We start from the raw sequence: 25,559 nt of genomic DNA, 5'->3' as shown, positions 1-25,559 counted from the left end.
AGGAGGAGGAGGAGGAGGAGGATTACTGTATTATTATTTTGGATTTGATATCCCACTTTATCACTCCCTGAAGGAGTCTCAAAGTGGCTAGCATTCTCCTTTCCCTTCCTCACCCACAACAAACACTCTGTGAGGCGAGTGAGGCTGAGAGACTACAGAGAAGTGTGACTAGTCCAAGGCCACCCAGCAGCTGCATGTGGAGGAGCGGGGACACGAACCCGGTTCCCCAGATTAGGAGTCTACTGCTCTTAACCACTACACCACACTGGCTCTTACTTGAGCAAGTGTTGTGGGAATCGCCTCAGGTCATTTCTCATTTCTCATCCCTCACCCCCCCCCCTGGAACAGCAACCCCAGGCAAGAAACACACACACACCTACACACACACACACAGAGAGAGAGAGAGAGAGAGAGAGAGATTTCAAGGGATCTGTGTAAAAGACAGATGCAGGAGAAGTAAGAGTCTTGAAAAGCACATATAGCTGAAAGGGGAAGTGGGAGTGAGAGTCCCTCTTCTAATGTCCTCCTTCAGCTCTATGTACTTTCAAGGGAGCAAAAGATAATCATCCTCGCCACCTCACGCCATGTGGCGCCCCCTAGTTGTGGGACTTCACACTCCTGGAAGCCTAGGTGGAATTTTGCCACATGGTGAAGTGATTTCTCAAGCCTCTGGAGGTTATTTATAAATGACAATGAGGGTTGTGGTGCTGGTGATTTTGCCTGAATCTCCATTTTGTGTTTGTTCTTTTGCTACTGTTTCATTAGGGATGCTTAAATTGCATTTTATGAATCTATATTGTTACCGCCTACGTTTAACGACTGTGGAAATGGCTTTGAGATCACTCCACTTGTGCACAAAGTGGTATTCTACAGCCCTTGAAAAAATATAAATAAATAAACATACTTAGTCTGAATCCAACTCCTGGAAATCAATAGCATTGTAGATTTCAATTTATATTGAACACTCTTTCATAATATATATTTTTTAATGCTAGTCTTGTTACCAATTAACTCCTGACCTAATTTACAGACTGCCTGCTACCTTCCCCATCAGCTTGTCAGGGAAATTACCTTCTGAGCACCCACTGTGAATTATGCAGCTCCTTTCTGAGGGTGGGTGCTACATTCTCCCGCCCGCTCTGATCCTTAAAGGAACACATCCATCCTTCCTTTTTGACCAAGTGGTAGCATGCGAACGGTGGAAGACTTTCTTGGTGGGATCTGCTGTAGGTAGAAATGGGAGAAAAATTGGATCCAGTATGGATTTAAAGCCAAATCTATTGAATTTGGCCCTTTCTGAAACAATATGAGAAGGGGAAAACAGCCATCCTAAAAGTCAGATCTAGTAGAAAGATCCATCCTTGAAGATTTGCACTTATTCATATTTTGCAGTGCAGTTCTCTAACCAAGCAATGTGTGCAAAAATGTAGATGCTGGAGGAAAGTGTGCGTAAAAATACTAACAAATGCATTGTATTAAAGGAAATTGCAAAAATAAAATAAAAGTGTACATTAGTCAAAACTGCATATGAAAACACTCACTTTCATAGAATCATAGAGTTGGAAGGGATCCCCAGGGTCACCTAGTCCAACCCCTTGCAATGCAGGAATCTAGGCTAAAGTATCCATGACAGATGGCCATCCAACCTTTGCTTAAAAACCTCCAATGAAGCAGAGTTGTTGAACAGATTTTACTGTCAGAAAGTTCTTCCTGATATTTAGCTGGAACCTCCTTTCTTGTAATTTGAAATCATTGTATCAAGTCCTACCCTCCAGAGCAGGAGAAAACAAGCTTGCTCCATCTCCCATGTGACAGTTCTTGAGATATTTAAAGATGGCTATCATATCTCCTCTCAGTCTCTCAGTTTCATTTAACAGAAAACATTTAGAAGGTCACCTGCACATTTTGTTCCATAACTTTCTTTCTAGGAGGAGGAGTTACTTGCTTCAAAAAAGAAGAAGAAGAAGAAAGAAAGAAAGCTCAGAGTCTGGGGCACCTGCCCAGGTACACCAGTGAAAGCCTTTGCAGGTCCTATGGCTTCTGTGTTGACCTCTGTTGTAAGCAAATCAGGATGAAGGCAGAGCAAATCATCTCGCTGTCATCAAAGTGCCATGTAAACAAATCAGAACAGCACCCTCTTCTCACACTGGCCAAACAGATGCCCATGCGAAGCCTGCAAGCAGGACATGAGCACAATAGTCCTTTCCCCACCTATATTCACAGCAGCTGGTAACTAGCAGCACTTTAATCCACTTTAATATTTCTGGTATGCATTTGAATCCCTCCTGCAAAGTACAATCTAGAGGCAACCCAAGACCCAGCCAACCGGACCAGGGGCCTGGGTAAGCTTCAATGCATCCGTGGCCCCCAGGGAGCCTGGCATCTTCTCAGGAATGCCAAGTGCAGACACTAGGCCTGTCTCTACAGAGGGGGGAGCGGGGAGAGAGAATCCAAACTGTAAGCAGCAGGACCGAAATACCATGAAATGGAAGAGGCAGCTGTTGGTCTGTGACATTTCTATGCGGAGACAAAATGTATACAAATCCGAACACTTCATGAAATGTAGTTCAGTGGCTGAGCGCATGCTTTGCATGCAAAAAGTTCCCTTCCCTGGTCGAATCCCCGGCATCTCCTGTTGGAGCTGAGTCTGGAAACTCCTGTTGAAGCCCAGGACACCCAGCACCAGCCAGTTTGTAGAGTCTGTGTTGTATATCAGGGCTCATCAGCCTTCATGTGCATCAACCAGCAATACTGCATGCAGCGGAGTATTTCTTTCAAACTTAATTTTGGCAGGGACCCTGTGGAAGGCACCTGTGGCAACAGCTGCTGTAGAAAATAGAGATATAGATGGACCGACCAATGGTCTGATTTGGTTTAGGGCAGCTTATCAGAAGAGTCCCACTTGATCAGGCCAAAAGCCCATCTAGTCCAGCGTCTTGTTCAGACATAAGGTAAAGGTAAAGGGACCCCTGACCATTAGGTCCAGTCGTGACCGACTCTGGGGTTGCGCGCTCATCTCGCATTATTGGCCGAGGGAGCCAGCGTATAGCTTCCAGGTCATGTGGCCAGCATGACAAAGTCGCTTCTGGGAAACCAGAGCAGCACATGGAAACGCCATTTACCTTCCCGCTGTAGAGGTTCCTATTTATCTACTTGCATTTTGACGTGCTTTCGAACTGCTAGGTTGGCAGGAGCTGGGACCAAGCAACGGGAGCTCACCCCGTCACAGGGATTCGAACCACCAACCTTCTGATCAGTAAGCCCTAGGCTCAGTGGTTTTAACCACAGTGCCGCCTGGGGATAATAATAATTCCTCCCTATGAAACGCCCTCCCTTCAAATGTCAAAGAGATAAAGAATTACATAACTTTTAGAAGACATCTGAAATTGGGAAGTTTTTAATGTTTGATATTTTACTATGTTTTTAATATGCTGTAAGCCACCCAGAGCGGTTGGGGAAACCCAGCCAGATGGGTGGGATATGTATAATAAAGTTGTTGTTGTTGTTGTTGTTGTTGTTGTTGTTGTTGTTGTTGTTGTTGTTGTTGTTGTTGTTAGTGGCCAACCAGATATCCTAGTGGGAAGCCCAGAAGTACCGTAGACCCTGAGCGTAAAAATGTTCTCCCCATTTGTGATTCCCAGCAATTGGTATTGAGGCATCCAGCCTCCAGCAGTGAAGGGAGAACATAGCCATGACGGCTTCCAGCCACAGATAGCATTAGTAAAGGTAAAGGGACCCCTGACCTTTAAGGTCCAGTCGCAGAAAACTCTGAGGTTGTGGCGCTCATCTCGCTTTACTGGCCAAGGGAGCCGGCATACAGCTTCCAGGTCATGTGGCCAGCATGACAAAGCCACTTCTGGCGAACCAGAGCAGCGCACGGAGTGGTACCTATTTATCTATGGTACTTGCATTTTGACGTGCTTTCGAACCGCTAGGTTGGCAGGAGCTGGAACCAAGCAACGGGAGCTCACCCCGTCGTGGGGATTCGAACCGCCGACCTTCTGATCAGCAAGCCCTAGGCTCTGTGGTTTAACCCACAGCGCCACCCTCCATCAATTGCTCTAATATTCTCTAGTTACAGGTAGGTAGCCGTGTTGGTCTGAGTAAAAATTTTTTAAAAAAATCCTTCAGTAGCACCTTAAAGACCAACTAAGTTTTTATTTTGGTATGAAACTTAGTTGGTCTTTAATAAAACTTAGTTGGTCTTTAATAAAACTTAGTTGGTCTTTAAGGTGCTACTGAAGGATTTTTTTTATCTAATATCCTCTGTTAAAGGTCAACCAAGTTACCAAACTCCTGCCACAGTTCATACTTTTAATCATACTTTTAATCATAACAACTTAATTCTTACACACAACGTCTTGCCTGACATACTTTAGACACAGGCCCTAAAAGGCCACGATTAAAAAGCACAGTGCATCTGGACATGTGCAGACCGCCTGTCCTCCCCCCCAGCCCCAGCCCCTGGCTTCGCAGGGACCTGAGATGGGGAAGACTGAGCTTCCAGGCGCTCCCGAAATGAAAGACTGGATTTGCGCCAGGTAAAGCATCGGCGCCGAGGGCGGGGGTGGCGTAGTTTTTCGGCCGTTCTCTCTGCCTCCCCCTCCTCCACTTCTTCCGTGCGCCCCTCGCCAAAACTGGGCGGACCCAACCGCTCGTGGGGAGGAGAAAGCGAAAGAAAGAGAAAGCGGGGAGACCGACCAGCTCTCTCCGGTATCTCCTCCAGCAGCCAGGACCAACGCAGGATCCCGGGGCTTTCGAGGCGGAGCGGTATGGACGATGGCGTTGGAAGCGGCTCCCTTGACTAAGCTGAGGAGCCGGCGTGCCGCGTTGCTGCGGAAAGGAGTCAGCTTTGAATGCGAGAGCGACGGCGACAAGTAAGGGAGCAAAATTTTTATTATGGGGCGGATGCTTTGGGAACATCGGGCTGGATCTCTTGGTGGGAGGGGGGTGTCTCTAGACTCTCAGTAAGCCATCGGGGAGGGACGATCCATCCTGTCTGGATCCTCACACACCTGCATTGAGTGGTTGTTGCCGGAGCTTTGCCACGTTGGGGTCTAGGAGTCAGAGCGCCTGCTGCAGTAGAATATCCTAAAAGGGGTCCCGTGGGTTGGGATGTTGTCTCCCCACTCCGCCGAGTCCACCCCTGCTTTCTCCTCTTCACAGAACCGAACCAGGCCCAGGAAGTAGACAGCATTAAGGAGACACCCCACCTCCAAGAAAAAAAAACCCACCCACCTGGCTTTCTTGATCAGTTCACTTCAATGCTCTGCTGACGTTGTATTGTATTCCAACTAAGTTCTACTCCAAGTAGACCCGTTGAAATGAACGAACCTAAGTTAGGCACGCACGTTGATCTGAATGAGTCTACTCTGAATAGGACTAACACATTGGCTTTTTGTCTGTTGTGCGGCCCATTCGAAGCTGCTGTTATGTACTGTAGCTGTAGTTATTTATACGGTGCAAAATAAATCTATATCGTTTGTGCATATTGGAAACAGCAGAGTCTGAGTTCGGAGGGGATCTGCTTAGAGAAGGAAAAAGACACCGAGGCCAGTGGGAGAAAGAAGTGCCCCAGTTTTGAGTCTGGGAGAGACGGGGATCTCAGAAAGTGTGCTTCTAAGTTCATGCAGAGTGCACTTTTATTTCTACTGAGGAGCTACAACTGGATGAGGAACTGTATATAGCCCCCAGTGGTGACTGGTGCTTGTTGGGACTGGTGGGGCAGAAAGCAAAGAGACCAACAGGAGGTGGAGCCAGAGCCAGTGATGGGCAGAGACAGACCCCATAACAGGTGGAGTCGCAGCCAGTGAAAAGCAGAGACAACTACTGTAATTCTGGTTGTGCCCTAATTCTCCTTCTTGCTGAGCCCCTACAAGCGCCACACTGAGAGTGAGGAGGAGGAAATTGACAGCCAGTGCCACCCTTGGATTGAATATAACAAGGCAGGGGTGGTGTTTCCTCCCACCCTCCCAAGATGTTGTGGGACCACAATTCCCATCATCCTGAACCATTGACTATGCTGGTGAGGCAGTGTGTTTTCTGCCCTAACTCATTTGCCTCCACCACAAGAATGCTGTAAGGCACCCCCAAACTTCAGCCCTCCAGATGTTTTGGACTACAGTTCCCATCCTCCCTGACCACTGGTCCTGCTAGCTAGGGATCATGGGAGTTGTAGGCCGAAACATCTGGAGGGCCACAGTTTGGGGATGCCTGCTGGAAGGGCACTTTGTAAGCATGGGTGTAGCCAGGATTTATGTTAGGGGGCAGGCTCATGTGGAGGGGGGGCAGAACTGAGCTATCTTTGACGAGATTGGTTAGTTAAGTATTTTTATTTTTTTACTAGATTTTTTTGGGGGGGAGGCAGCTGCCCCTTCCATCCTCCCTGGCTACACCCATGCTTGTAAGTAAGCTCACTAGAACTACTGGCATTCTGCATTTCTGTGCTACGGTAGGCAAGGAGGAGGAAGCTTCTATCCCCTGGCTGCCCACATGGTTTCTGTGGCAGTTGTGGAGCAGGGATGGTCAATATCAGATCTGTAAGGCTAGCTAGGGATTGCAGGATCACAGAGGGCACTGAGTAAGCAACTTGCTCCAGATGGGAACCTTTAAAACCCTTGTGGAGAACTCCAGAGTTTTAAAGGGCCAACCTTCTGCCCTGGAGATGGGCACTCCTCCTCCTCCATCCCATAGCCTCTTGAATGATATGTGCCATGTGTTGTTGGACAGGTGAGGTACAGTGGGAGGCATTGCATTACTCAAGCTTAGGAGATGGCAACTGTGAGGGTCTTGCCTCTGAACCGACACGCCCTGTATGGTATGGGACATCCTCCCAAGGGGCTGTCCGGCAGCCTCAGGCACAGTGGTCTTCTGATCTACAGCAGCCAGCTCAGAGCCCTGAGCTTGGTCCAGCTCCCTAGCTGGTGCCTCTGAGTCTGGATTGCTACTAGGTTCTGGGACCATAGCAGTGATGGAGCCCTACATTTCTTCCTCTAGTCCATTCACTTGCCTGCCCGCAGTTCCTCCTTATGTGTGTCTACCAGACTAGTAAGAGAAGTAGCTGCTCTTAGACAGGCCAATAATCTGACTAGGTCAGGCATCCCCAAACTTTGGCCCTCCAGCTGTTTTGGACTACAATTCCCATCATCCCTGACCACTGGTCCTGTTAGCTAGGGATCATAGGAGTTGTAGGCCAAAACATCTGGAGGGCCGCATTTTGGGGATGCCTGGACTAGGTATATCTCAGTGTTGTCTACACTAACTGTCAGCAGCTCTCTGGGGTACTGAGGCAGGGGTTTCTCCCAGTCCTATCTGAAGATGCCAGGGATTGAACCTGAGACCTTCTGCATGCAAAGCATGTGCTCTGCCGCTGAACTATGGCTCTTCTCATAAACATACAATAGGATTCTAGTCCTCATGGTTCTGAATAAAGGGTTAATTCATGCAGGAGTCTGCCTTACACTGAGTCAGACCATAAGGCAGCTAGCTTCCTATGAGATGTGCACCGTAGAACATGTTCCAGAATCCTGTACCTCAGAACCAGCTCCATGACAGAGGTGTTAATTTGCTTGTTTTGGAGGCTTGCCAATATAGAAAGTGTTCCCTGAGGGTAAAATGTTTTAATCCATTGAGAGATTAACTCCCTGGCCCTAAATAAACATTAAACCTCCTCCCAATGATATGTGGTGAAATCATGCCCAGAGTGCACTTTTCATTGGAGAATTTACACAGGAGTAGACCTACAACCTAGATATTCTACATCAAGTATCTGAGGCTTTACCATATGTTGTGGGACTCCAATTCCCATCAGCCCCACCCACCATGGTCTTTAATGAAGGATGATGAGAGTTGTAGTACAACAACATCTAGAGGACCACAGCTTCCTCATCCCTTTTATCGGAAATTGCCAACCGCACAATAGGTGATATCCAACATTAGTACTGTAATCCTTGCAGGAGATCCAATGAAGTCAATGGACTTGAGTAAGTTATGTCCATTCATTTTAATGGGTGTACTCTTGCATATGGTGGTTGGCTATTGTTCAGTGTAATGTGTTTGAGGTGGGGGGGGGAATGTTCCTATAAAAATGGATCCAGAAGAAGAGACTTGAGTCCCTTTCTTTTAACATCACAATTGATTTATTCTAGGACATTCTACTACCCCGCAAGAGACATTTGAATATGACTTGGGGGGCCTAAAAATGTCCCTTCCAAATCATTTGTCTATTGTAGTTTAATTGGCTTTAACCCAAGCCAATTGTTCCAGAAGGATGTCTTAAAAATGGGCTTGGAGCAACCTGGTAAAACTGGGCTTGGGGCAACCTGTGTATCTGAAGAAGTGTGCGTGCACACGAAAGCTCATACCAAAATAAAAACTTAGTTGGTCTTTAAGGTGCTACTAAAGGAATTTTTTAATCTGGTAAATTAAGTTGAAATAAAGGAAGCACTTCTCCAGATGACCTGCATTCATCCTGATTTGCTTGCACAAAGCTTGTGTGGTGGTTAGAATTTGTCTGATCTTTATCACACACTTGTTCTGTTTCGTTTACGGAGTGATTCTACTACTTTGAGCATTAATCCTGCATCTTTCCTGATTTGCTTGCAGAGTGTTTATGCATCTTTCTGTTTGTCATTTGTTCATCCTACAATGAGGGGGGGCACTCCAAATGTTGGGGTTCAAAGTGATGCACCCTGGGGCAGAATGGCCTGAACTTGACATATCTTCCTAAAGACATAAAAATGTAATGCTGTTGTCATATTGGAGTTTGTGTTGTGACCAATAGGTGGCCATCCCAACTCAAGCATGATAAATGGCAGGCAAGTGCGCCAGCGAGCAGCTATGGTGGCAGGTGGCCAGGTGAGCAGTTTAATGGAGAGGAGGAAATCAATCCACAGAGAGGGTTAGCAAGCCACTCTGTGAAGCACCGTCCCTCCTTTAAATGTGGCGGCAGCAGGGTTTTTACAGAGGGGGGAGAGGTGCTTCACTAAGTGGGTTAGCAAGCCACTCTGTGCAATGTCTCATCCTTTAAAATGGGTTGGGATGAGCTGTATGGGGAGCGGTGAAAGGGTGGGTGAAGTGTAAAGGGAGGGGGGTTTGTCAGGTGTGGGGCAAACACAGTTGATGAATGGGTTGGTGGGGTGACAGGGTTGGCAAGCAGAGAAAGCAGGGGTGCATCCCCTAGTAAACTGATATAAATATAAATTGAAAGGATGCAAACTGGTGGGGCTAACCAGGAAAGTGTTTTTTGGGTTGCGGCAGCTAGCTCAATGAAGCTGTCAATTCAGCATCCAGCGTTGGAGAAAAATGCAAATCTCATGCTGGGGATTATTGGAACTGGGGATGAATATAAGACAGTTCAGTGTCTGTCATGCCGTTATATAAATACAGAATGCAGCTGCACTCATAATACTGTGTACAACAGCTAGCTCTCTCTCTCTCTCTCTCTCTCTCTCTCTCTCTCTCTCTCTCTCTCTCTCTCTCCCTCCCCAGAAAAATAAGAATAACATAGTTATTAAACCAAAGTACAAATAAGAAGATTTGAGATGCATTTTAGACTAATAGGGAATGGTAAATATGGCCTCACACATCCCCAACTTTCTCATTCCAGTAAGAAATTAAAAAACACCCGCCTATCAACAGATTCGTTGAATTTGGGACTGTTTTATATAGCAAAAAAGAAGAATACAACTTTATAGAATTCTGCACAGCGTGGAGAATGTTCGCACAGCTGTATCTGTATCTATCAATCAATCAATCAATCAATCTATAGCCATACATATATCAAATATCCATCAGGGTCATGCAATGAAATTGATCGGTTGGCAGTGGGCTGAAGCCAGGCAAATGAAAGTATTTCTTCATACTATACATAATTAATGTATGAATTCGCTGCCACAAGATGCTGTGAAGGCCACTCTGTTAGATGGCTTTAAAAGGGGAATTAGATGAATTCCTGGAGGAGGAGGAAGAGGCTATCAATGGCTATTAGCTGTGTTGGCTGAATGGAACATCCACTATGAGGCTCTAAACCCCTGACTATCTTGTTGCTGGAGAATATGAATGTTTGCTTGCATTCACTGTGAGCTTCCTAAGGGCATCTGATCGGCCAGTGTAAGATATGGAACACTGGACCAAGATGGACGCTTTGATCAGATCAAGCAGGACTCCTCTTACAATATTTATCCTATCTATGTTTCTCTGAAATTCTCCAAGAGAACTGCTGATGCAGTTTTAGGGGAGTTTGCAATCTAGACCTCCCACCCTGTCATTAAAAACCATTACTAAGCCCCCTCTACCCACCCACCTGGAGTTGTATGCAATATTAGACCTAATCAGAGCAGGCCCATTGAAAGTAATGACCCCAAGAAAGAGTCAATGGGTCTACCCCGAATAGAACTATTAGTGGGTACACCCCCTGGGTATTAAAGCACAGATCAGTTATCAGCCCAGTTTGCACATAGTAGCAAACCACAGCTTATTGGGGTTTACTGTGAATGAGCATGGAACATGCCCCACTCCCTTCTCTTCCATGGCAGGGACAAAACAAATCAGTTGGGTGGACTTAGCATTATGTGAGAGAACGAGCATTTTTGGAGGATGCAATGAACAAACCTTGGTTTCCCCACTTCATCTAACCTCTATGGTCGAACAAATTGGGATGGATACTCAATAAACAAGCTCTCTGGAAGAAACCCATGAAAAGGGAGAGGAGATAGACCACAGTCTATCAGCAGATCTATTGAAAATTCCCTGTGGAACCTTCCACTATTGAATTAGTTTGCCTCCCCCCACCCCACTCCAAACTGTTCTTTCATATGGTTTGGCGCACAGTTTGGGTGTTGTTGCTCAAACTGCTATACCGTACACCTGTGCCTATTTGTTATTCATTTCCAGGTGCCTCCCCCCCCCCCATTTCTTGAAGGCCTTTAACAGTCATGTGCCAAGAAAGAAATTCAGCAAGGGCGCCTTTGCCCAGCATGGAGATGAGAAAGCCTTCACCTGTTGGGTTTCTGTCTGCTTGGCAACTAATAAAGATTCAAGGATTGTGTCAAGAGATGGCGAATAGAAGGCTTATCTTTCTATTTAACATGGCATTTATGTTCAGTGCTACAGCCTAATGTAACTGTGATGTTTCTTTGGCTAGATTTCCCCCTCTTCCCTTTATTCTTCTTGGGCTTGTTTTTCATAGGACTAGACAGAAATACCCTTCGTTTTAGGTTCCTCATGGTTTTGGCATGTGCCTGTAGGAATTTCTTGGAAATTACAGCCTTAGCCATGATGGTGACAATGTTGGGTTCCTTTGCTGCAATATTGCTTTGAGGTCTTTAAAAGCTGGCGACTGATGAAAGTGGATTTTAACATTTTCCTCAGCTCTGTATGCCAGGTCTCTTGATGGCTTTGCTATTATCATCCTTGTCCCCATTTCTTTTTATAAAAAAAATGTTGTGACAACTCTTTTAATTGATTTCTAGGCCACATTTTTATCTGAATTGGTTTGCATATGTAAATATTTGATTTCCGTCAATGTGATGAGGTGTAGTGTGGAGGAAACATCACACCTTTAATTAAAATTAGATGCTCACTGTTACTCTTTTTCTCCCGAAAAGGTTTCACTTTTTGAACACATAGGAGCAAGAATCGCCCTCAAAGGAGGCCTCTGTTTCTGCATGAAATACTATTTCCTGATTGGAAAGGGGCCTAGCTGAGAAAGAAGGGACTCTCTGGCAGAGGACATGTTGTTGTTGTTTTTGCATGCAGAAGGTTCCTATGTTAATTGGACTTAATTGTCGTAAATGGGCTCCCTGCCTCTCTAAAGGGCAAAGTACAGGGTCACTTGCCTCAAAACCTGCTGCATTGGGGGGCCTCTTCTGCTGAGCAGAGCCCTGGACCTCTGCCCTAAACTCCAGCTCTGACAGCACTGCTGAACAGAGGATGGGGAAAACCTCTGCCTGAGATTCCAGAGAACTGCTGCCAGTCAGAGTAGACAATGCTGGACTGAATGGACCAATAGTTTGAGTCGACTGAAGTAGCTTCCTGTGTTCCTGAACATCAGGCAGAGATGCAACTGCAAGCTGTTCTGGGGATTGGCAATTTGACTGTATCTTTGCGCTGGACCCAGGTGGCTCTGTGGGTTAAACCACTGAGCCTAGGGCTTGGTGATCAGAAGGTCAGCGGTTCGAATCCCTGTGGCGGGGTGAGCTCCTGTTGCTCGGTCCCAGCTCCTGCCAACCTAGCAGTTCAAAAGCACATCAAAATGCAAGTAGATAAATAGGAACCGCTACAGCGGGAAGGTAAACGGTGTTTCCGTGTGCTGCTCTAGTTTACCAGAAGTGGCTTTGTCATGCTGGCCACATGACCTGGAAACTATACGCCGGCTCCCTCGGCCAATAATGCGAGATGAGCGCGCAACCCCAGAGTCGGTCACGACTGGACCTAATGGTCAGGGGTCCCTTTACCTTTACCTTTTTTGCGCTGAAATGACTGCATGATCATATCACAGCTGCTGCACAGATGTAGCAGAATCAGTGGAGACTGAGAAGTGTTCTGTTCAGAGGAGTTTGTCATGTAGAAATCACCACCCGTGACTTAACTTTAAAGTCCACTATCAGATGCATGATTTGTTATCCCAAGATGGGTGTGTGTGTGTGTGTGTGTGTGTGTGTGTGTGTGTGTGTGTGTGTACACATGTGTATGTGTGTGTTGATATCTGTCTCTGTCTATCTAACTAATGTTAGCTGTGAGGTTAGAAAGAGATGCAATGCAATAAATGCAGACTGTGTGATTACTGCATTAGAGCTTTATTGTATATAAAAATAATTACATGACATTTTGCAAAGCAGTCAAACATGGCAGTTGTAACCTGCATAACATCTGTAGTGGAATTAAAATCCCACTTGGTTGTATCCAGTACTAGGCCTACTCAGTGTAGAACCATTGAAAACAATAGACATGACTAACTCAGGACTTTTAATTTCAATGGTCTACTCTTAACCCGTTATTTCTGTTTGGGCCACAGGAGGGACAAGAAATTAAACAGTGTGCGATCTGGGCATTATCAAAGGTTCCTCAGTCAGAAGGTCAGGAATGCAGAAGCAGACCAACTTCCCCAAAAGACCCGGATTATCTGCTTCCACCCTTCTGTGGAGACAGCAACCCATGGCTGCACTTTTGGTTCAGTGTGGGGGGCACGATAGGCCTAGATGATGCTCCACATGAACTGAGGGTGAACCCTAAAACATTTCCCCTGAATCCTCTTGTGACACACACAAGCTAGCCTACAGAACAGTGGTAAAATTCACATCCCTTGCTGCGGCCATTTTTGCTTCTGGTCCTGCCTATCCCTGGAATGTGGCCCTTGCGCTGAAAAAGATCTCCCATCCTTGCTGTGAGTTAATGCTTAGAAATCACCCTGCTGGAGTTTTCACATACTTTATAGAGCTCAAGGGGGACAGGTTATAGATCTGGGGTACAAACAACTGGGATGGTATCCCCCACAAAGCCCCCTTAGAGTAACCAGGAATAGCAAGAGATTTCCTTTAATTAGAAAGTCCCTGATTAATGTTGCTCTTTGGCTCCTGTCTCAGTTTTCACCCCTCTTTTTCTCACACCCAGGAGGGAACACCCCTTTCTGAGATGACTCTGGTGATCATTTTACTGTACTAGAGGGTTCAATTATATTTTGAATTGCAGAGCAACTTGCAAAATTCCTAATCAACAATCTGTGGTTCCTTTTCTCTCCACCCAGCTTTTTAATGGACTTCAGTATTTTATAAATAAATTTTATTCTTTTTTGTGCTTAACGGCTTGCCTGGTACAAGTAGGTGATCAGGAATTTCCTGCAGGCAAGAGTCCAAGCCCCATCCCTCTTCCACCAACCTTCTTGGTTTCTGTGCCAGCTACAAAGGAAGGAAAGCCTTTTGCTCTACAAACAGCCTGGAAATGCAACAGGCAGACAGAGAAGAGATAGATCAATGTCTTCCTCTTCCACCAGTCCACTTGGCCTTTTTGTTTTACTAGCCTTCTAAGAGGTTAGTACCCGGCCTATGGGCTCCTCCAGATGACATTTTTATTGAGCATTCATCATGATTCTCTTACACAAAGCTTACATAGTGGTTAGATTATATCCATTCATTCTGATTTGCTTGTTTGGTGGTTAATAAGTCTTCTCTTTAATTATTTTTCCATCCCACACTTTACAGTGCATTTTCCTGTCACTTTCCTAACTGCAAACAGTCTGGTTTATTTATTTTTTTAAAGTTGGATTTCTGCTAGCAACAGAAGGTTTTAATCCACCTTAATTGTGCAAGTCTAAATTTCCCTTGTGGGCTTGAATCCCTCTTGCAAAATATTGACAGTCTAGAGTGTACCAATATATGCTTGTTGGCCACTGAGGAAGTAGGGATCCTTTTTAGCAAGATGGTTACCCCCCCCCCCAAAAAAATATGCAGGCTAGTAACTTTGTAGGCTTATCTGCAAGGATGATTAAAAACAAATTATGCTTATTTCTTCAAAACTTCTTTTTGTATCCTGATGCCACAGTAATTGGCTAAAAACCGTATGAATTTACTAGGATGAGGTGAGGGGCCTCATTTATTTGCAAATGTGTGTAGGAATTGGTGGGCGTAATTTCAGTTTCTCTCTGCTTCTTATTTTTCTAATCTTAAATTCAGTTCTTCATATTTCCACATCAGTTTCCAGTTATTATTATTGTTATTTTTAAAGGTATTCATGAAAAATTCATCAGCATTTTCATGCACATGTCTTGCAATATGCCCATTTGTATGCAAATTTGCACAAAATACAAGCTTTTGCGAAGCAAATTTCCTGTAGTGTGATGCATTTATGTATGCTATTTTCACAAAGTGTGCCCTTTTATGCACACGTTATGCATATTTGCACATATTACTTGGCTGGAGAACCTCACTGCAACATTAGGTGAAGTGCGAAATTTGAAAAATGTTTGTGTTTCAGTTCGTGGATAGTTTCAGAAAGTGTCAATTAGACAGGTTCGCCTTTAAATGCAAACTGAACTGAATTTCTCCCCTCTCCCTTCTTTGCCAGTGTGTTCTTGGTGTGCAGCCAGGATTTTCAGAGCCGGGCTGGGCTTCTGAGCTTTGCTACCATTCCTTTGAGATGTGGTTTCCTTCACTGCTGCATTGTGGATTGCCCTGACTTGGGCTAAGGAGAGGGCAGGGAGAACTCTCTCTGGTTGTTGAAAAATTGGGATCTCGTATTTTTAAACTTGGTAGCGTCAAAGCTGAAGAATGTGCGTCATTCAGGCTTAACTCTTCCCCATTTCTTATAGCCTTCCTTCTCATTTTTGAAAAATTAGCCTCTCTCTCCCCTCCCCACCCTCTTGTTCATGCTAAATGGGCAAGAAATGCTGACAGCATGAGGTAAGGAAGGAAGCCTTTAGCAAGATATCTCCCCCCCCCCGCCAATATTGCATTTCAGGCTGTGATTTTGTTTTCTTTTTTCTTTTGCTTCTTCTGCAACCCCTTTCCAAGGCATTTCCACTATTTCTGAAAAGTGCAAGGGGTAGGGAATTTTGGTACAAGCTTATATGGATGCTGTGTGTGTGTGTGTGTGTGTGTGTGTGTGTGTGTGTGTGTGTGTGTGTGTGTGGTATAGACATATATTTTAAACCCATAGCTTGGGGAAGAACCCTATCAACTGCCAGTCAAGGCTTTGGGTGTGCCAGAGTCTGCAATTCCATTGCGGGGCCACAAGAGGGCACTACAGAGTGGTTGGTCTTTCTTGGCTACAAGAGTTTTGTGTTTATTTTTTTATTCCTGGTTGTTGAGGGGAGGGGGAAGAAGACAACAAAGACTAAGAAGATGAGGAGGAAGAAATACTTTTGCTGTGTCTGGAAATAGAAACTTCCTGAGACAGAGAGTGAGATTTCTGAGCTGCAGTTTGCTTTGTTTCTTTAAAAGCATGTGTGCCCCCCCCCCACTTTTTTCTGGGAAATGAGCAACAGTGGTTGAAATCTCTCCCTCTCCCTCTCTCTTTATTTTGGTGGTAATAGATGTGTCAATGGAGCTAAATATTTGGAGTTAAGCAAAGCTGTAGTTCCAGAACAGCAGGCTGAATTCTGTGACTAATTGGCAGATTGAACTGGCAAAGTCCCTGGCCGTTATTCAGAATGTTGTTCAGATCACATTTTCAAGAAAGCAAACCTAATCCACAGTTCCAATACTTGCATTCAAACCAGAGCTCAATTATCAATCAGACTATATTCTTGTCTGAATTCTGTGATGCAGTTTTGGTTGAAAACATGCTCTTGGAAAGGTATATTTTGCAGTGAAACATTGTTTTCAGAAATGCATATCTTAGGGGGAAATTCGTAGAAAACCAGTAAAAAAGCATTATTTGTGGGCAGGGATGCATATACAAGGCGTGTTTTTAGTGAAACGGACATGCAGAAAGTGTGTATGGTTGAAATGTGGATTTTTAGTGTGCTTAAAAAAATACAGAAAACAGGAGGAAAAGGACTGACTTGAAACAAAAACTGACATGAAACAGAAGTAGGCTGATCTACCTATTCCTAGTTTGCAGCAGGGGTGCAGTGCGCCTCTGCACAGAGACACATTGTGTCCCCTGTACCAAAATAATAGTCAGCAAAGGACACGGCACCGAAAGTCAAATGAGCCAATTCAGAACTTGCCACAACAGTATCGCTGACTGTTCATTCTTCCAAATAAGTGAGCTGTTCCTATGCATAATATCTGCTCCTATGCATAATATCTGGCCCTTCCATTAGGCTGCGTGTGGGGAATGCTTGACCTCCCAGCTCCCACTGTCCTTGGCCATGGGCCATGCTGGACGAGGCTGATGGGAATAGCAGTTCAGCAGCAACTGGAGGGCCACACCTGCATTATGACAAAGTGATGTGGTCCCCTCAGGCAGCGAGTGCTGGCTAGGATATATATTGGGGGAGATAATAATAATAATAATAATAATAATAATAATAATAATAATAATAATAATAATAAATTATTTATTTATACCCCGCCCATCTGGCTGGGTTTTCCCAGCCACTCTGGGTGGCTTCCAACAGAAAAATAAAACACAGTAATCTATTAAACATTAAAAGCCTCCCTGAACAGGGCTGCCTTCAGATGTCTTCTAAAAGTCTGGTAGCTGTTTTTCTCTTTGACATCTGATGGGAGGGCGTTCCACAGGGCAGGTGCCACCACCGAGAAGGCCCTCTGTCTAGTTCCCTGCAACTTGGCTTCTCGCAACGAGGGAACCGCCAGAAGGCCCTCGGTGCTGGACCTCAGTGTCCGGGCAGAATGATGGAGGTGGAGACGCTCCTTCAGGTATACTGGACCGAGGCCATTTAGGGCTTTAAAGGTCAGCACCAACACTTTGAATTGTGCTCGGAAACGTACTGGGAGAGTGAATGGGCCCAAGTTAATCATGTCTGTTAGTCTCAATGGGGCTGTGTGGTGTGGCCTGCGGAGAGGGGGCAGCGCCAGATTTAGGATCCTACAGGCACTTCCTCCGCACAAGGTGCCGAGCTGGGGGGGGGGGCGCAGAATCGAGAAGATCCATCAATGAGAAGATTCATTGAGGAGCGCCAAATTTTGGGCTTGCTCAGGGCGTCGTACGGCTGAGGTGGGAAAGTAGCCTAGAGCATTGTTTCACAACTGGGGGCTCTGGGAGCCCTAGGATATTCCGGGGGGGGGGGTCACAGATAAATGGGAGGCCACAGAAAAAGGACAGGGATAGTGAGAAGGGAAGGGGCGGAATCCTGATTGGTTGACTGCGGTCAGGTAACTGCGGTAGTGGGGTGGCAATGGGTAGGGCTGGGCGGGCTGGAGCTGCTTGTTGCTGCTGCCAGTGCTGGGCCCGGTGGCAGCCTGGGCCTGACTCTGCAACATTGCTGCCAAGTCTCCCGTTTTTCGCGGGAAACCCCCGGATTTTAATCCATTTCCCGCTGTTAGCCGAATAGAAAAAAATCCCGTTAATTCCCCCGATTTCTTACCTGCCAGGGAGGCTCCTTCTGCGCATGTCTGGACATGCGCAGAACCGATTTCGGGTGTCGCTCTGCCCATGTCTGGGCACAGAAATCGGGCATCGCCGGCACCAGAAGTTGCCTCTACGCATGTCCAGACATGCGTAGAAGCGACTTCCGGTGCCGTGCCACTGCTGATCCCGGATTTTTCAATGGGAGACTTGGCAGCTATGCTCTAAAAGGTGCAGGGTGCAATCCACCCCAGCGCCTAGCGGATCAAGGCCTTCAGATGTTGCTGAGGGGTGCAGGGCTCATCAGCAGCATTGCCCGGCTCTGCAAGGTGTGGGATTAAATGCACCCCAGCGCCTAGCCAATCTCACTTGCATCTAGTAAATAACTAAGTGTTTACTCGGAAGAAGGCTGCACTGAGTTCAGTGGGCCTTACTCCCAGGTAAGGGTGGGGGGGGACTATAGTGGGGGACTAAAGTAACAGACTTCTGTTTAAACCTTTGAATAACCATTGTGAGTCTGACCTTTGACGCCTATCTTGAACACATGGCTTGACGTTTTGCACCACTATACATTGTATAAATGAACTCTGGTAGATTTATTTCTACTTTTAGAAGGCATGTAGTTGATGGTATGTTAGCCAAGGTTTTCAGGTGTCCCCTAGTTTGTCTTGTGTTTCTTGTGTTGGTATGGGTTTTTGTTTTTGTAGAAGTCTTTTAGACAGTGTACACCTTTGGCTTGCCAGGTTTCTGTCTTTTTATTTTCTGTTCAGCTCCAGAGGCCTCTGGGCCATTGGTGGAACTCTGCAGAGCCATTGGTGAGGTGTTCCCAGTTCCGCACGGCCTCCCTGGTTGTCATGTTGGGCACCCCTGGTTCCCCCCTCCCCTGATCGCAGCGGCGGCATGGGGACCAGTTGGTGCTGGCAGTCCTCAGGAGCGGCTGTGGTGCTCGCCACTTTGCCTCGCCAGAAGTCTCAGGCTTTTTGTCTTTCTAACTCTGTATGTGTGTTTTAAGGGTAATCTGACTGCAGTCTATTTGCTTTTTTCCTTGTTGAATTTCCTGCATCACTGCAGAGTTTAAACTTCTCTCCCACTTGGGGGCTTGGCAGGGGACGACTCTTTTAAACAAGGACTCTTGCCTTTTTGAGGTTTCTACTGAAGCAGCTTGCATCTAGGAAAGCTGCTAAGCTGCCATTCCCAGGAATTTTTAAATGCTCTTTTTCTCTCTCTTCGCCCCCAATTGTAACCTTTTATCTATATTGAAAAAGTGAAGTTGGGGGGTGGGGGAAATCCCTCAGATTTATGCAGCAGAGATGTGTTTTAATTAACATCTCTCTCTTCCTTGAATCACACTCCCCATCACTTCCCTTTCTCAACCCGTCCTCTTCTTGAAAGTCTCACATATGGAAACACTTCTGTGCCTCTTAGGAATTTCCACTGTGTGCATGGGGGCCCTCTTCTCGTTTCCCTCTCCAGTGAAGAGAAATGCAACGTGCTATTTGCAGTCACGAAATTAAAAGACGCCTGCTTCTTGGGAGAAAAGCAATGACAAACCTAGACAGCATCTTAAAAAGCAGAGACATCACCTTGCCGACAAAGGTCCGTCTAGTTCAAGCTATGGTTTTCCCAGTAGTGATGTATGGAAGTGAGAGCTGGACCATCAAGAAGGCTGATCGCCGAAGAATTGATGTTTTTGAATTATGGTGCTGGAGGAGACTCTTGAGAGTCCCATGGACTGCAAGAAGATCAAACCTATCCATTCTTAAGGAAATCAGCCCTGAGTGCTCACTAGAAGGACAGATCGTGAAGCTGAGGCTCCAATACTTTGGCCACCTCATGAGAAGAGAAGAATCCTTGGAAAAGACCTTGATGTTGGGAAAGATGGAGGGCACTAGGAGAAGGGGACGACAGAGGACGAGATGGTTGGACAGTGTTCTCGAGGCTACGAACATGAGTTTGACCAAACTGCGGGAGGCAGTGGAAGACAGGAGTGCCTGGCGTGCTATGGTCCATGGGGTCACGAAGAGTCGGACACGACTAAACAACTAAACAACAACAATTTGGGGAGAAAGAAACGCATAGATTTTTGGATGGTGACATTCTTAGTATTGTTTTTTTTAATTTAATTTGCTAACTTAACTGTGTTGATGATAAAGAGCCATTGCTGAATCAAGGCCAGCTGTCCTCCGAATCAGGCATGCTGTTTCCCATTGGGGCCAACTAGATGAGTATGGAAGCACCTAAGTAGGAGACAAGGGCAATAGCCTTCCCCTGTTGTGTTGCTTAGAATCATAGAATCATAGAGTTGGAAGAGACCACAAGGGCCATCCAGTCCAACCCCCTGCCAAGCAGGAAACACCATCAAAGCATTCTTGACATATGCCTGTCAAGCCTCTGCTTAAAGACCTCCAAAGAAGGAGACTCCACCACACTCCTTGGTAGCAAATTCCACTGCTTCGCCAGTTCCTAATGTTTTCAGGTGCACAGCTTTTGGACATAGTTTTGTGACTAATGGCCACTGATGGATCTGTCTCCATGAATGGTCTAACCCAGTGGTTTTCCACCAGTGTGCCATGGCACCCTGGGGTGCCTTGAAAAATGGTCACGGGTGCTGTGGGCAACACTGGCCTCTGTCCCTCTTTCCTTCCCTCCTTCTTCTAATGCCCTCTCGTGTCTCTGCCTCCCAGAGGTTTGCACAGCTGTTTGTTGCAGCAGCCCTGGCCTACAAGCTTCCCAGGTGAATGGTGCCTCTGGGGTTGGCCAGAGGGTGCTTCCCAGGCCCCTGTGGGGCAGTGTGAGGACAGGGGGCAGAGGGGCAGCTCAGAGACCAGGGGCGGCAGCTGTGGCTGCCCGGAAGACTCCCAAGGAGAGGAGTGGAGAGAGAAGGCTAAGGGAATGCTCCACAAGGGAGGGTGTTCGAAAAGGGACAAGTGGCTGCCATAACTGGGGGTGACATAACTGCACTCCTTAGTCCCACAGGCGTGCTGCAGAAAGAATGTAGTTGGTCAAGGGAGCCGTGGACCCAAAAAGGTTGAAAACCTCTGGTCTAACCCAAGGATGGAGACCAATGGTCCTCCATGTTATGTATTGGTTTAATTTGTGTACATGAGTTTCTCTGCTAGTCCTGTAACTACCTTTCCCGCTCCTGGGCGATTCAAATGGGTGCGGTGACAGTTGCTATTGGTTAACTTGTTAGCACAATTTGGATCCTCACTCTGATAGGTTCCCGCCAAAATCTAAATGTATCCTTTCTCCAACCCCTGCTCCTGAGAGTATAAAAGGAGCTCACCCTTTCCCTCCAGTTCAGTCAAGATTCCTACTGCAATAAAGAAGACTGTTCTTGTTATACTTGACTCCTAGCAGTTCCTTGCTAGTATGCTGAATCACTATTCTGAGCTGACTTCACGGAGAGCTGAAATCACACTCACGACATAACACTCCAGATGCTCCTGGACTACAAATCCCATCATCCCTGACTATTGGCCATGCTGGACAGTGTCTTCTTATTATCCAAACATATCCATAGCTCATTAGTGAAGCATCTGCCTTGCATGCAGAAAGTCCCTTCTTCATTCCCTGGCAGGGAGAAAATCCCTCTCTGAAACCTTGGAAAGTCTCTGCTAGTCAGTCAGTTAGTGTAGACCAGAGGTTTTCTACCTTTTTAGAACAACGAACAGCTTGCAACAAACAGTTTTGCAAGCCTTTGGAAGGCAGAGATGCAAGAGGGCATCAGTGGAGGGAGGGAAGGAAAGAGGGACAGAGGCCAGTGTTGCCCGTGTGGCACCTCTGACCATTATTCAAGTCACCCCAGGGTGCCACCGCACACTGGTGGAAAACCACTGGTGTACAGTACTGAGCTAGATTGATCAATGATTAGACTCAGGAGTTTACTTGCTGCATTAACTTCAGGGCTGGGAGCCGGTGACCCTCTAGTTGTTGGGACTCCTATCAGAGCCCAGGAAGCAGGGTTAATGGTTAGCGATGATGGGAGCTCTGATAGGAATTGGGAGCCCAATAACATCTGGAGCGCCATGGGTTCCCCACACCCCAACATCTGTATTGTATTAATTCACAGGAACAATCGTGGAGGAGCAGGACAAATGTATCCAATCTGTGGTATTTGTATATTGCAATTTGTTTGATTTCATGCGCGCGCGCGCACATGCAGCTACCGGCAAATTAACATGCTCGCGAAATGCACCTAAATATTTAGGGAGGTCGGGCGCGAAGGAGCTGCCTCTTTTAAGCGCGTGAGAGAAAGCAAGAAACTCAGCCCCGCTGCGAACTACAAATCCCAGGGTGCGCTGCGTCCTTCAGAAGGTGTTGATTGGCTTCCGAGTCTGGCGGAGGCGGGATTTTGGGGGGAGTTCCACCCCCAACCTTCAGCGGTGCTTCTTGAATGGTTGAGTAGGCAGGAGCCGGCCTTGCGAGGTGCTTCGGTATGCCGCGAGGACGGCTTTCTGATTGGTCAGTGTACCTACGTGGGGTGTGGCGCAGGCGAGCAGCCGAGGCGGCGATTGGCCGGCGCGGGATATGTGGGTGGGGCGCCCGGGTGCCTCAGCGAGGGGTTGCTGGCCGGCGAGCCTAGTCGACGAGCCGAGCCGGAGTGCCGGTCGGTCCCAGAGCGGGAGGGATGAGACGCGGGAGGCGCCGCAGGCATGGAGCTTAGCAGCACCGGGGCAGCCTACCCGCAGCTTTTCGCGCAACGGTAACCAACCATCGAACTCTCGGGGTGGGCGTGGCTTGCGGTTCAATTCACAAGCCTCGCCCAGTAGGCGTGGCCTATCTAAAAGGGCGGAGCTTTGTGTGCCTGAGTGGGGCGGGGACTAAGACGAGGAGAGCTGGCATGACAGGCAGAAGTCAAAAGGGTGCAGCTCTCTCCTTCCCCCAACAGTAGGGCGGGCTGCACCTGCTGAAGTTCTTACTAGTCTTGTGGTCAGCCTAACATACCTTGCAGGGTTGTTGTAAAGATGGGACAGGAGAGAAGATCTAGCATGCAGCTTTTTGCTCACCAAGACCGTTTAAGATACATTGTTTAGATTTTAATGGATTTTGTAGTCTGGTCTTTTATTGCACGCACACAAGCACCTTCACACCTTTTTAAACAGTTTCATCTCTTTTGCTCTTTTCTGATTATAGCTGCCTCGGAATAATTTGATCTAGGAGCATAGTAAGTTACTTTTAAAAATAACCCAATAATAATATTTCTCAGTTTCATTTTACAATTTAAAAAGTAGATAATAATCCAAATACAGATTTAATTTTGACTCCCCCCCCTTTCCATGGTTCACTTCCTTATTTTCCTTCCCACTACAGTACATAGTCTAATTTATCACTATCTTTTCATTTTCTCAGTTTAATCTCTTAGTGATTGCTACTGCTGAATTTACTGAATACTACCCAATTTACAATAATTTTCCAAATAATGTACAAAGCATTTCCAGTTTTCTTTAAACAGGCTTTGGTTTTAACCAGGCAAATGTCTGTTTGCTCAGTACTTGCTCTGTCACAGAGTTTTGGTATGTAAAATTTAAAAAATACAATAAAAATTAATACAGTAGAGTCTCTTTGCCCATTAATCATAAATAACAATAACAGTTCCTTGGGGCAATGGAAAAATGACGGTACCAATATCCAGTGCTTTTTTTTTCTTTAAAAAATTGTTTAGGGGTACTCTCATTTTCCTTCTCATTGAAATACTGCCCCTCAATGAGGCCAAACTTAGATTCACAAAACGTTTAGGGGCATGTGTCCTCCCCCCCCATCCCCCCAGAAAAAAAGCACTGCCAATATCACTTTCTGTGTCAACCCTGTCAGCTACTGTGCTGGAGTTCTCTTTTCCTTTTCCTCTGTCAGGTCTTTTGCAACTTTCAAAAGCTGCATGGCAGACTGAAATTCAAGAGGTGCAGCTTTCCTCCAGCAGTGGGTATGCACTGAAATGATGGGCAGAGCTGCACTTCATGGAGCTCAGGTTTCTAAAGTGGAGGTGACTAAGATGTGGGCCTCCAGATGTAATTGCTGAACTGCAACATTCACCACCCTGACCATTGGCCATGCTAGATAGGTTGCTGTCAGTGTTTGGAAGGCCACAGGTCAGCCTTCCAAGGCCCCAAAGCATTGGTAGAGGGAGAGGTGGCAACAATGCCTGTAGCCCTACCACCTTGAGTTCTCAGGGGTGAGCAAAAGGAAAGGATTGTAGACCCACCACCCAAGCAGACGTGATGGGTATTTGGAGGAGCTGCGGTCACCTCTTCTATTTCACTCTATGGGGAGGGGATGGCTCCCTCACAATGTAAGGGGTGGGGGAGCTTCAGGCTCCTGTTAAAAGTACAGGAGCTGAGCCAATGCGAAAAAATGAAAACCTCAATGGCGGGAAGGTTTCCTTCCCTCATCTTCCTGTGGGTATGGTGGCTAAGCTAATTGCCAGTGGATTTGATGGGTAATTATTTCCATCTTGGGCCTGAGGTTCCTTTAAGAAGTGTGTACTGTATAGGACTTCTATACTTCCAGGAAACATTAAATGGGGATGATTCAGCAGCTGTTAAATCTCATGCGAGTTTGTGAGGCTTGTGGAATCAACTTTCAGCAACAGAGCCCACCACCTTGGAGTTTGTGGAGAGCATTAAGGGGGAGCCACTGAAGTGCTGTCCAACCTGCCGTCTAGCAACTGCCTTTCCATTAGGTTATCTGAACTGCTTCCTTCCCAGCTTTAAGAACTGGTGCTTTTTCTCTCCTCCCTCCTCATCCCTTTTTTTTCTTTTGTATTGTGTCTTTTGGACCATAAGCCTGAGGTCAGGGACTAATGATATTTAGTAAGCTGCTCTGGAAGCCCTTTCAACTGAAGAGCAGAATTAAAATGCTCTATTTACAGTAAGTAAAGCACAATTCAGATACAGTATATGCATGTTTTGTTTAAAGCAGGTTTGCTTAGCTCTTCAACTGAAAAGCCTCCCAGGGTGGCTTCCAGAAGCCCTCATCTGCTTGCTTTCTTACTTACAGCCAGAAAATATTGGAATGAGTTGGCTCTGCCTGTCATTTCCTCTTGCTCCACTTAACATTGGTATTCCTCCCTTCTGCCCTGCCGTTCTCACAGAGCAACATCCACCTTTTCTCCACTTGCCCATTTTATCCTTGCAGCAGCTCCAAGACTTAAGTTAGGTTGAGGGATTTTGACTGACCTAAGACTACCCTGGCAATTTCTGTGGCTGCATGAAGAATTTGAACTCAGCTCTCCCCTGTTGTAGTGTGATGCTCTAACCACTTCACCACCCTGCCTCTTGGTTACATTCTATTCTGTTGTCTGTGCACTGCCATGGTTTTGGCTCACCAACTGCTGTTTAGGCGTAATTTTAGTTTTTCCCCCAACGGCAGCTGGTTTTTGTTTCAAGACCCATCTTCCCAAAGTTTCAGGGTGTTTTTTTTCCAGAATCTGCTGTTGTTTTTAGGTCTGAGCAATGCTTTTCAGCCTCACTGGGACAAGGGGCTTGCTTTATCATATTGTCAGTATGGAGTCCTGCCTGTGTGCCCAAGTCTAATTCAGGTGCTTTTTTAACAACTGTGATTATAAGATGTATTTTGGGCTTGTATTGATT

At 46.3% G+C, this 25,559-nt stretch overlaps 1 protein-coding gene across 3 annotated transcripts in view; it reads left to right on the top strand.

The window, feature by feature from the left end:
- The first annotated feature begins 4,622 nt into the window (after nucleotides 1–4,622).
- Nucleotides 4,623–25,559, top strand: part of GARNL3 (GTPase activating Rap/RanGAP domain like 3) — a 98,736-nt gene continuing 77,799 nt past the window's right edge. The window contains exon 1 of one of the 3 annotated variants that reach the window (XM_035113396.3): nucleotides 4,623–4,877. In XM_035113396.3, the coding sequence (XP_034969287.1) occupies nucleotides 4,780–4,877 (98 nt within the window). In that variant the 5' untranslated portion in view covers nucleotides 4,623–4,779. Of the gene's footprint in view, nucleotides 4,878–22,508; nucleotides 22,676–25,559 lie in introns of those variants that run through there. The other 2 variants (XM_035113398.3, XM_035113397.3) reach the window with 2 other exon arrangements.

The sequence above is a fragment of the Zootoca vivipara genome, chromosome Z2 (assembly GCF_965207765.1).
Source record: "Zootoca vivipara chromosome Z2, rZooViv2.hap1.1, whole genome shotgun sequence".
NCBI lineage: Eukaryota > Metazoa > Chordata > Lepidosauria > Squamata > Lacertidae > Zootoca > Zootoca vivipara.
Note: the sequence above shows the minus strand (reverse complement) of the source record. Positions and strands in the feature narration are given on the sequence as shown.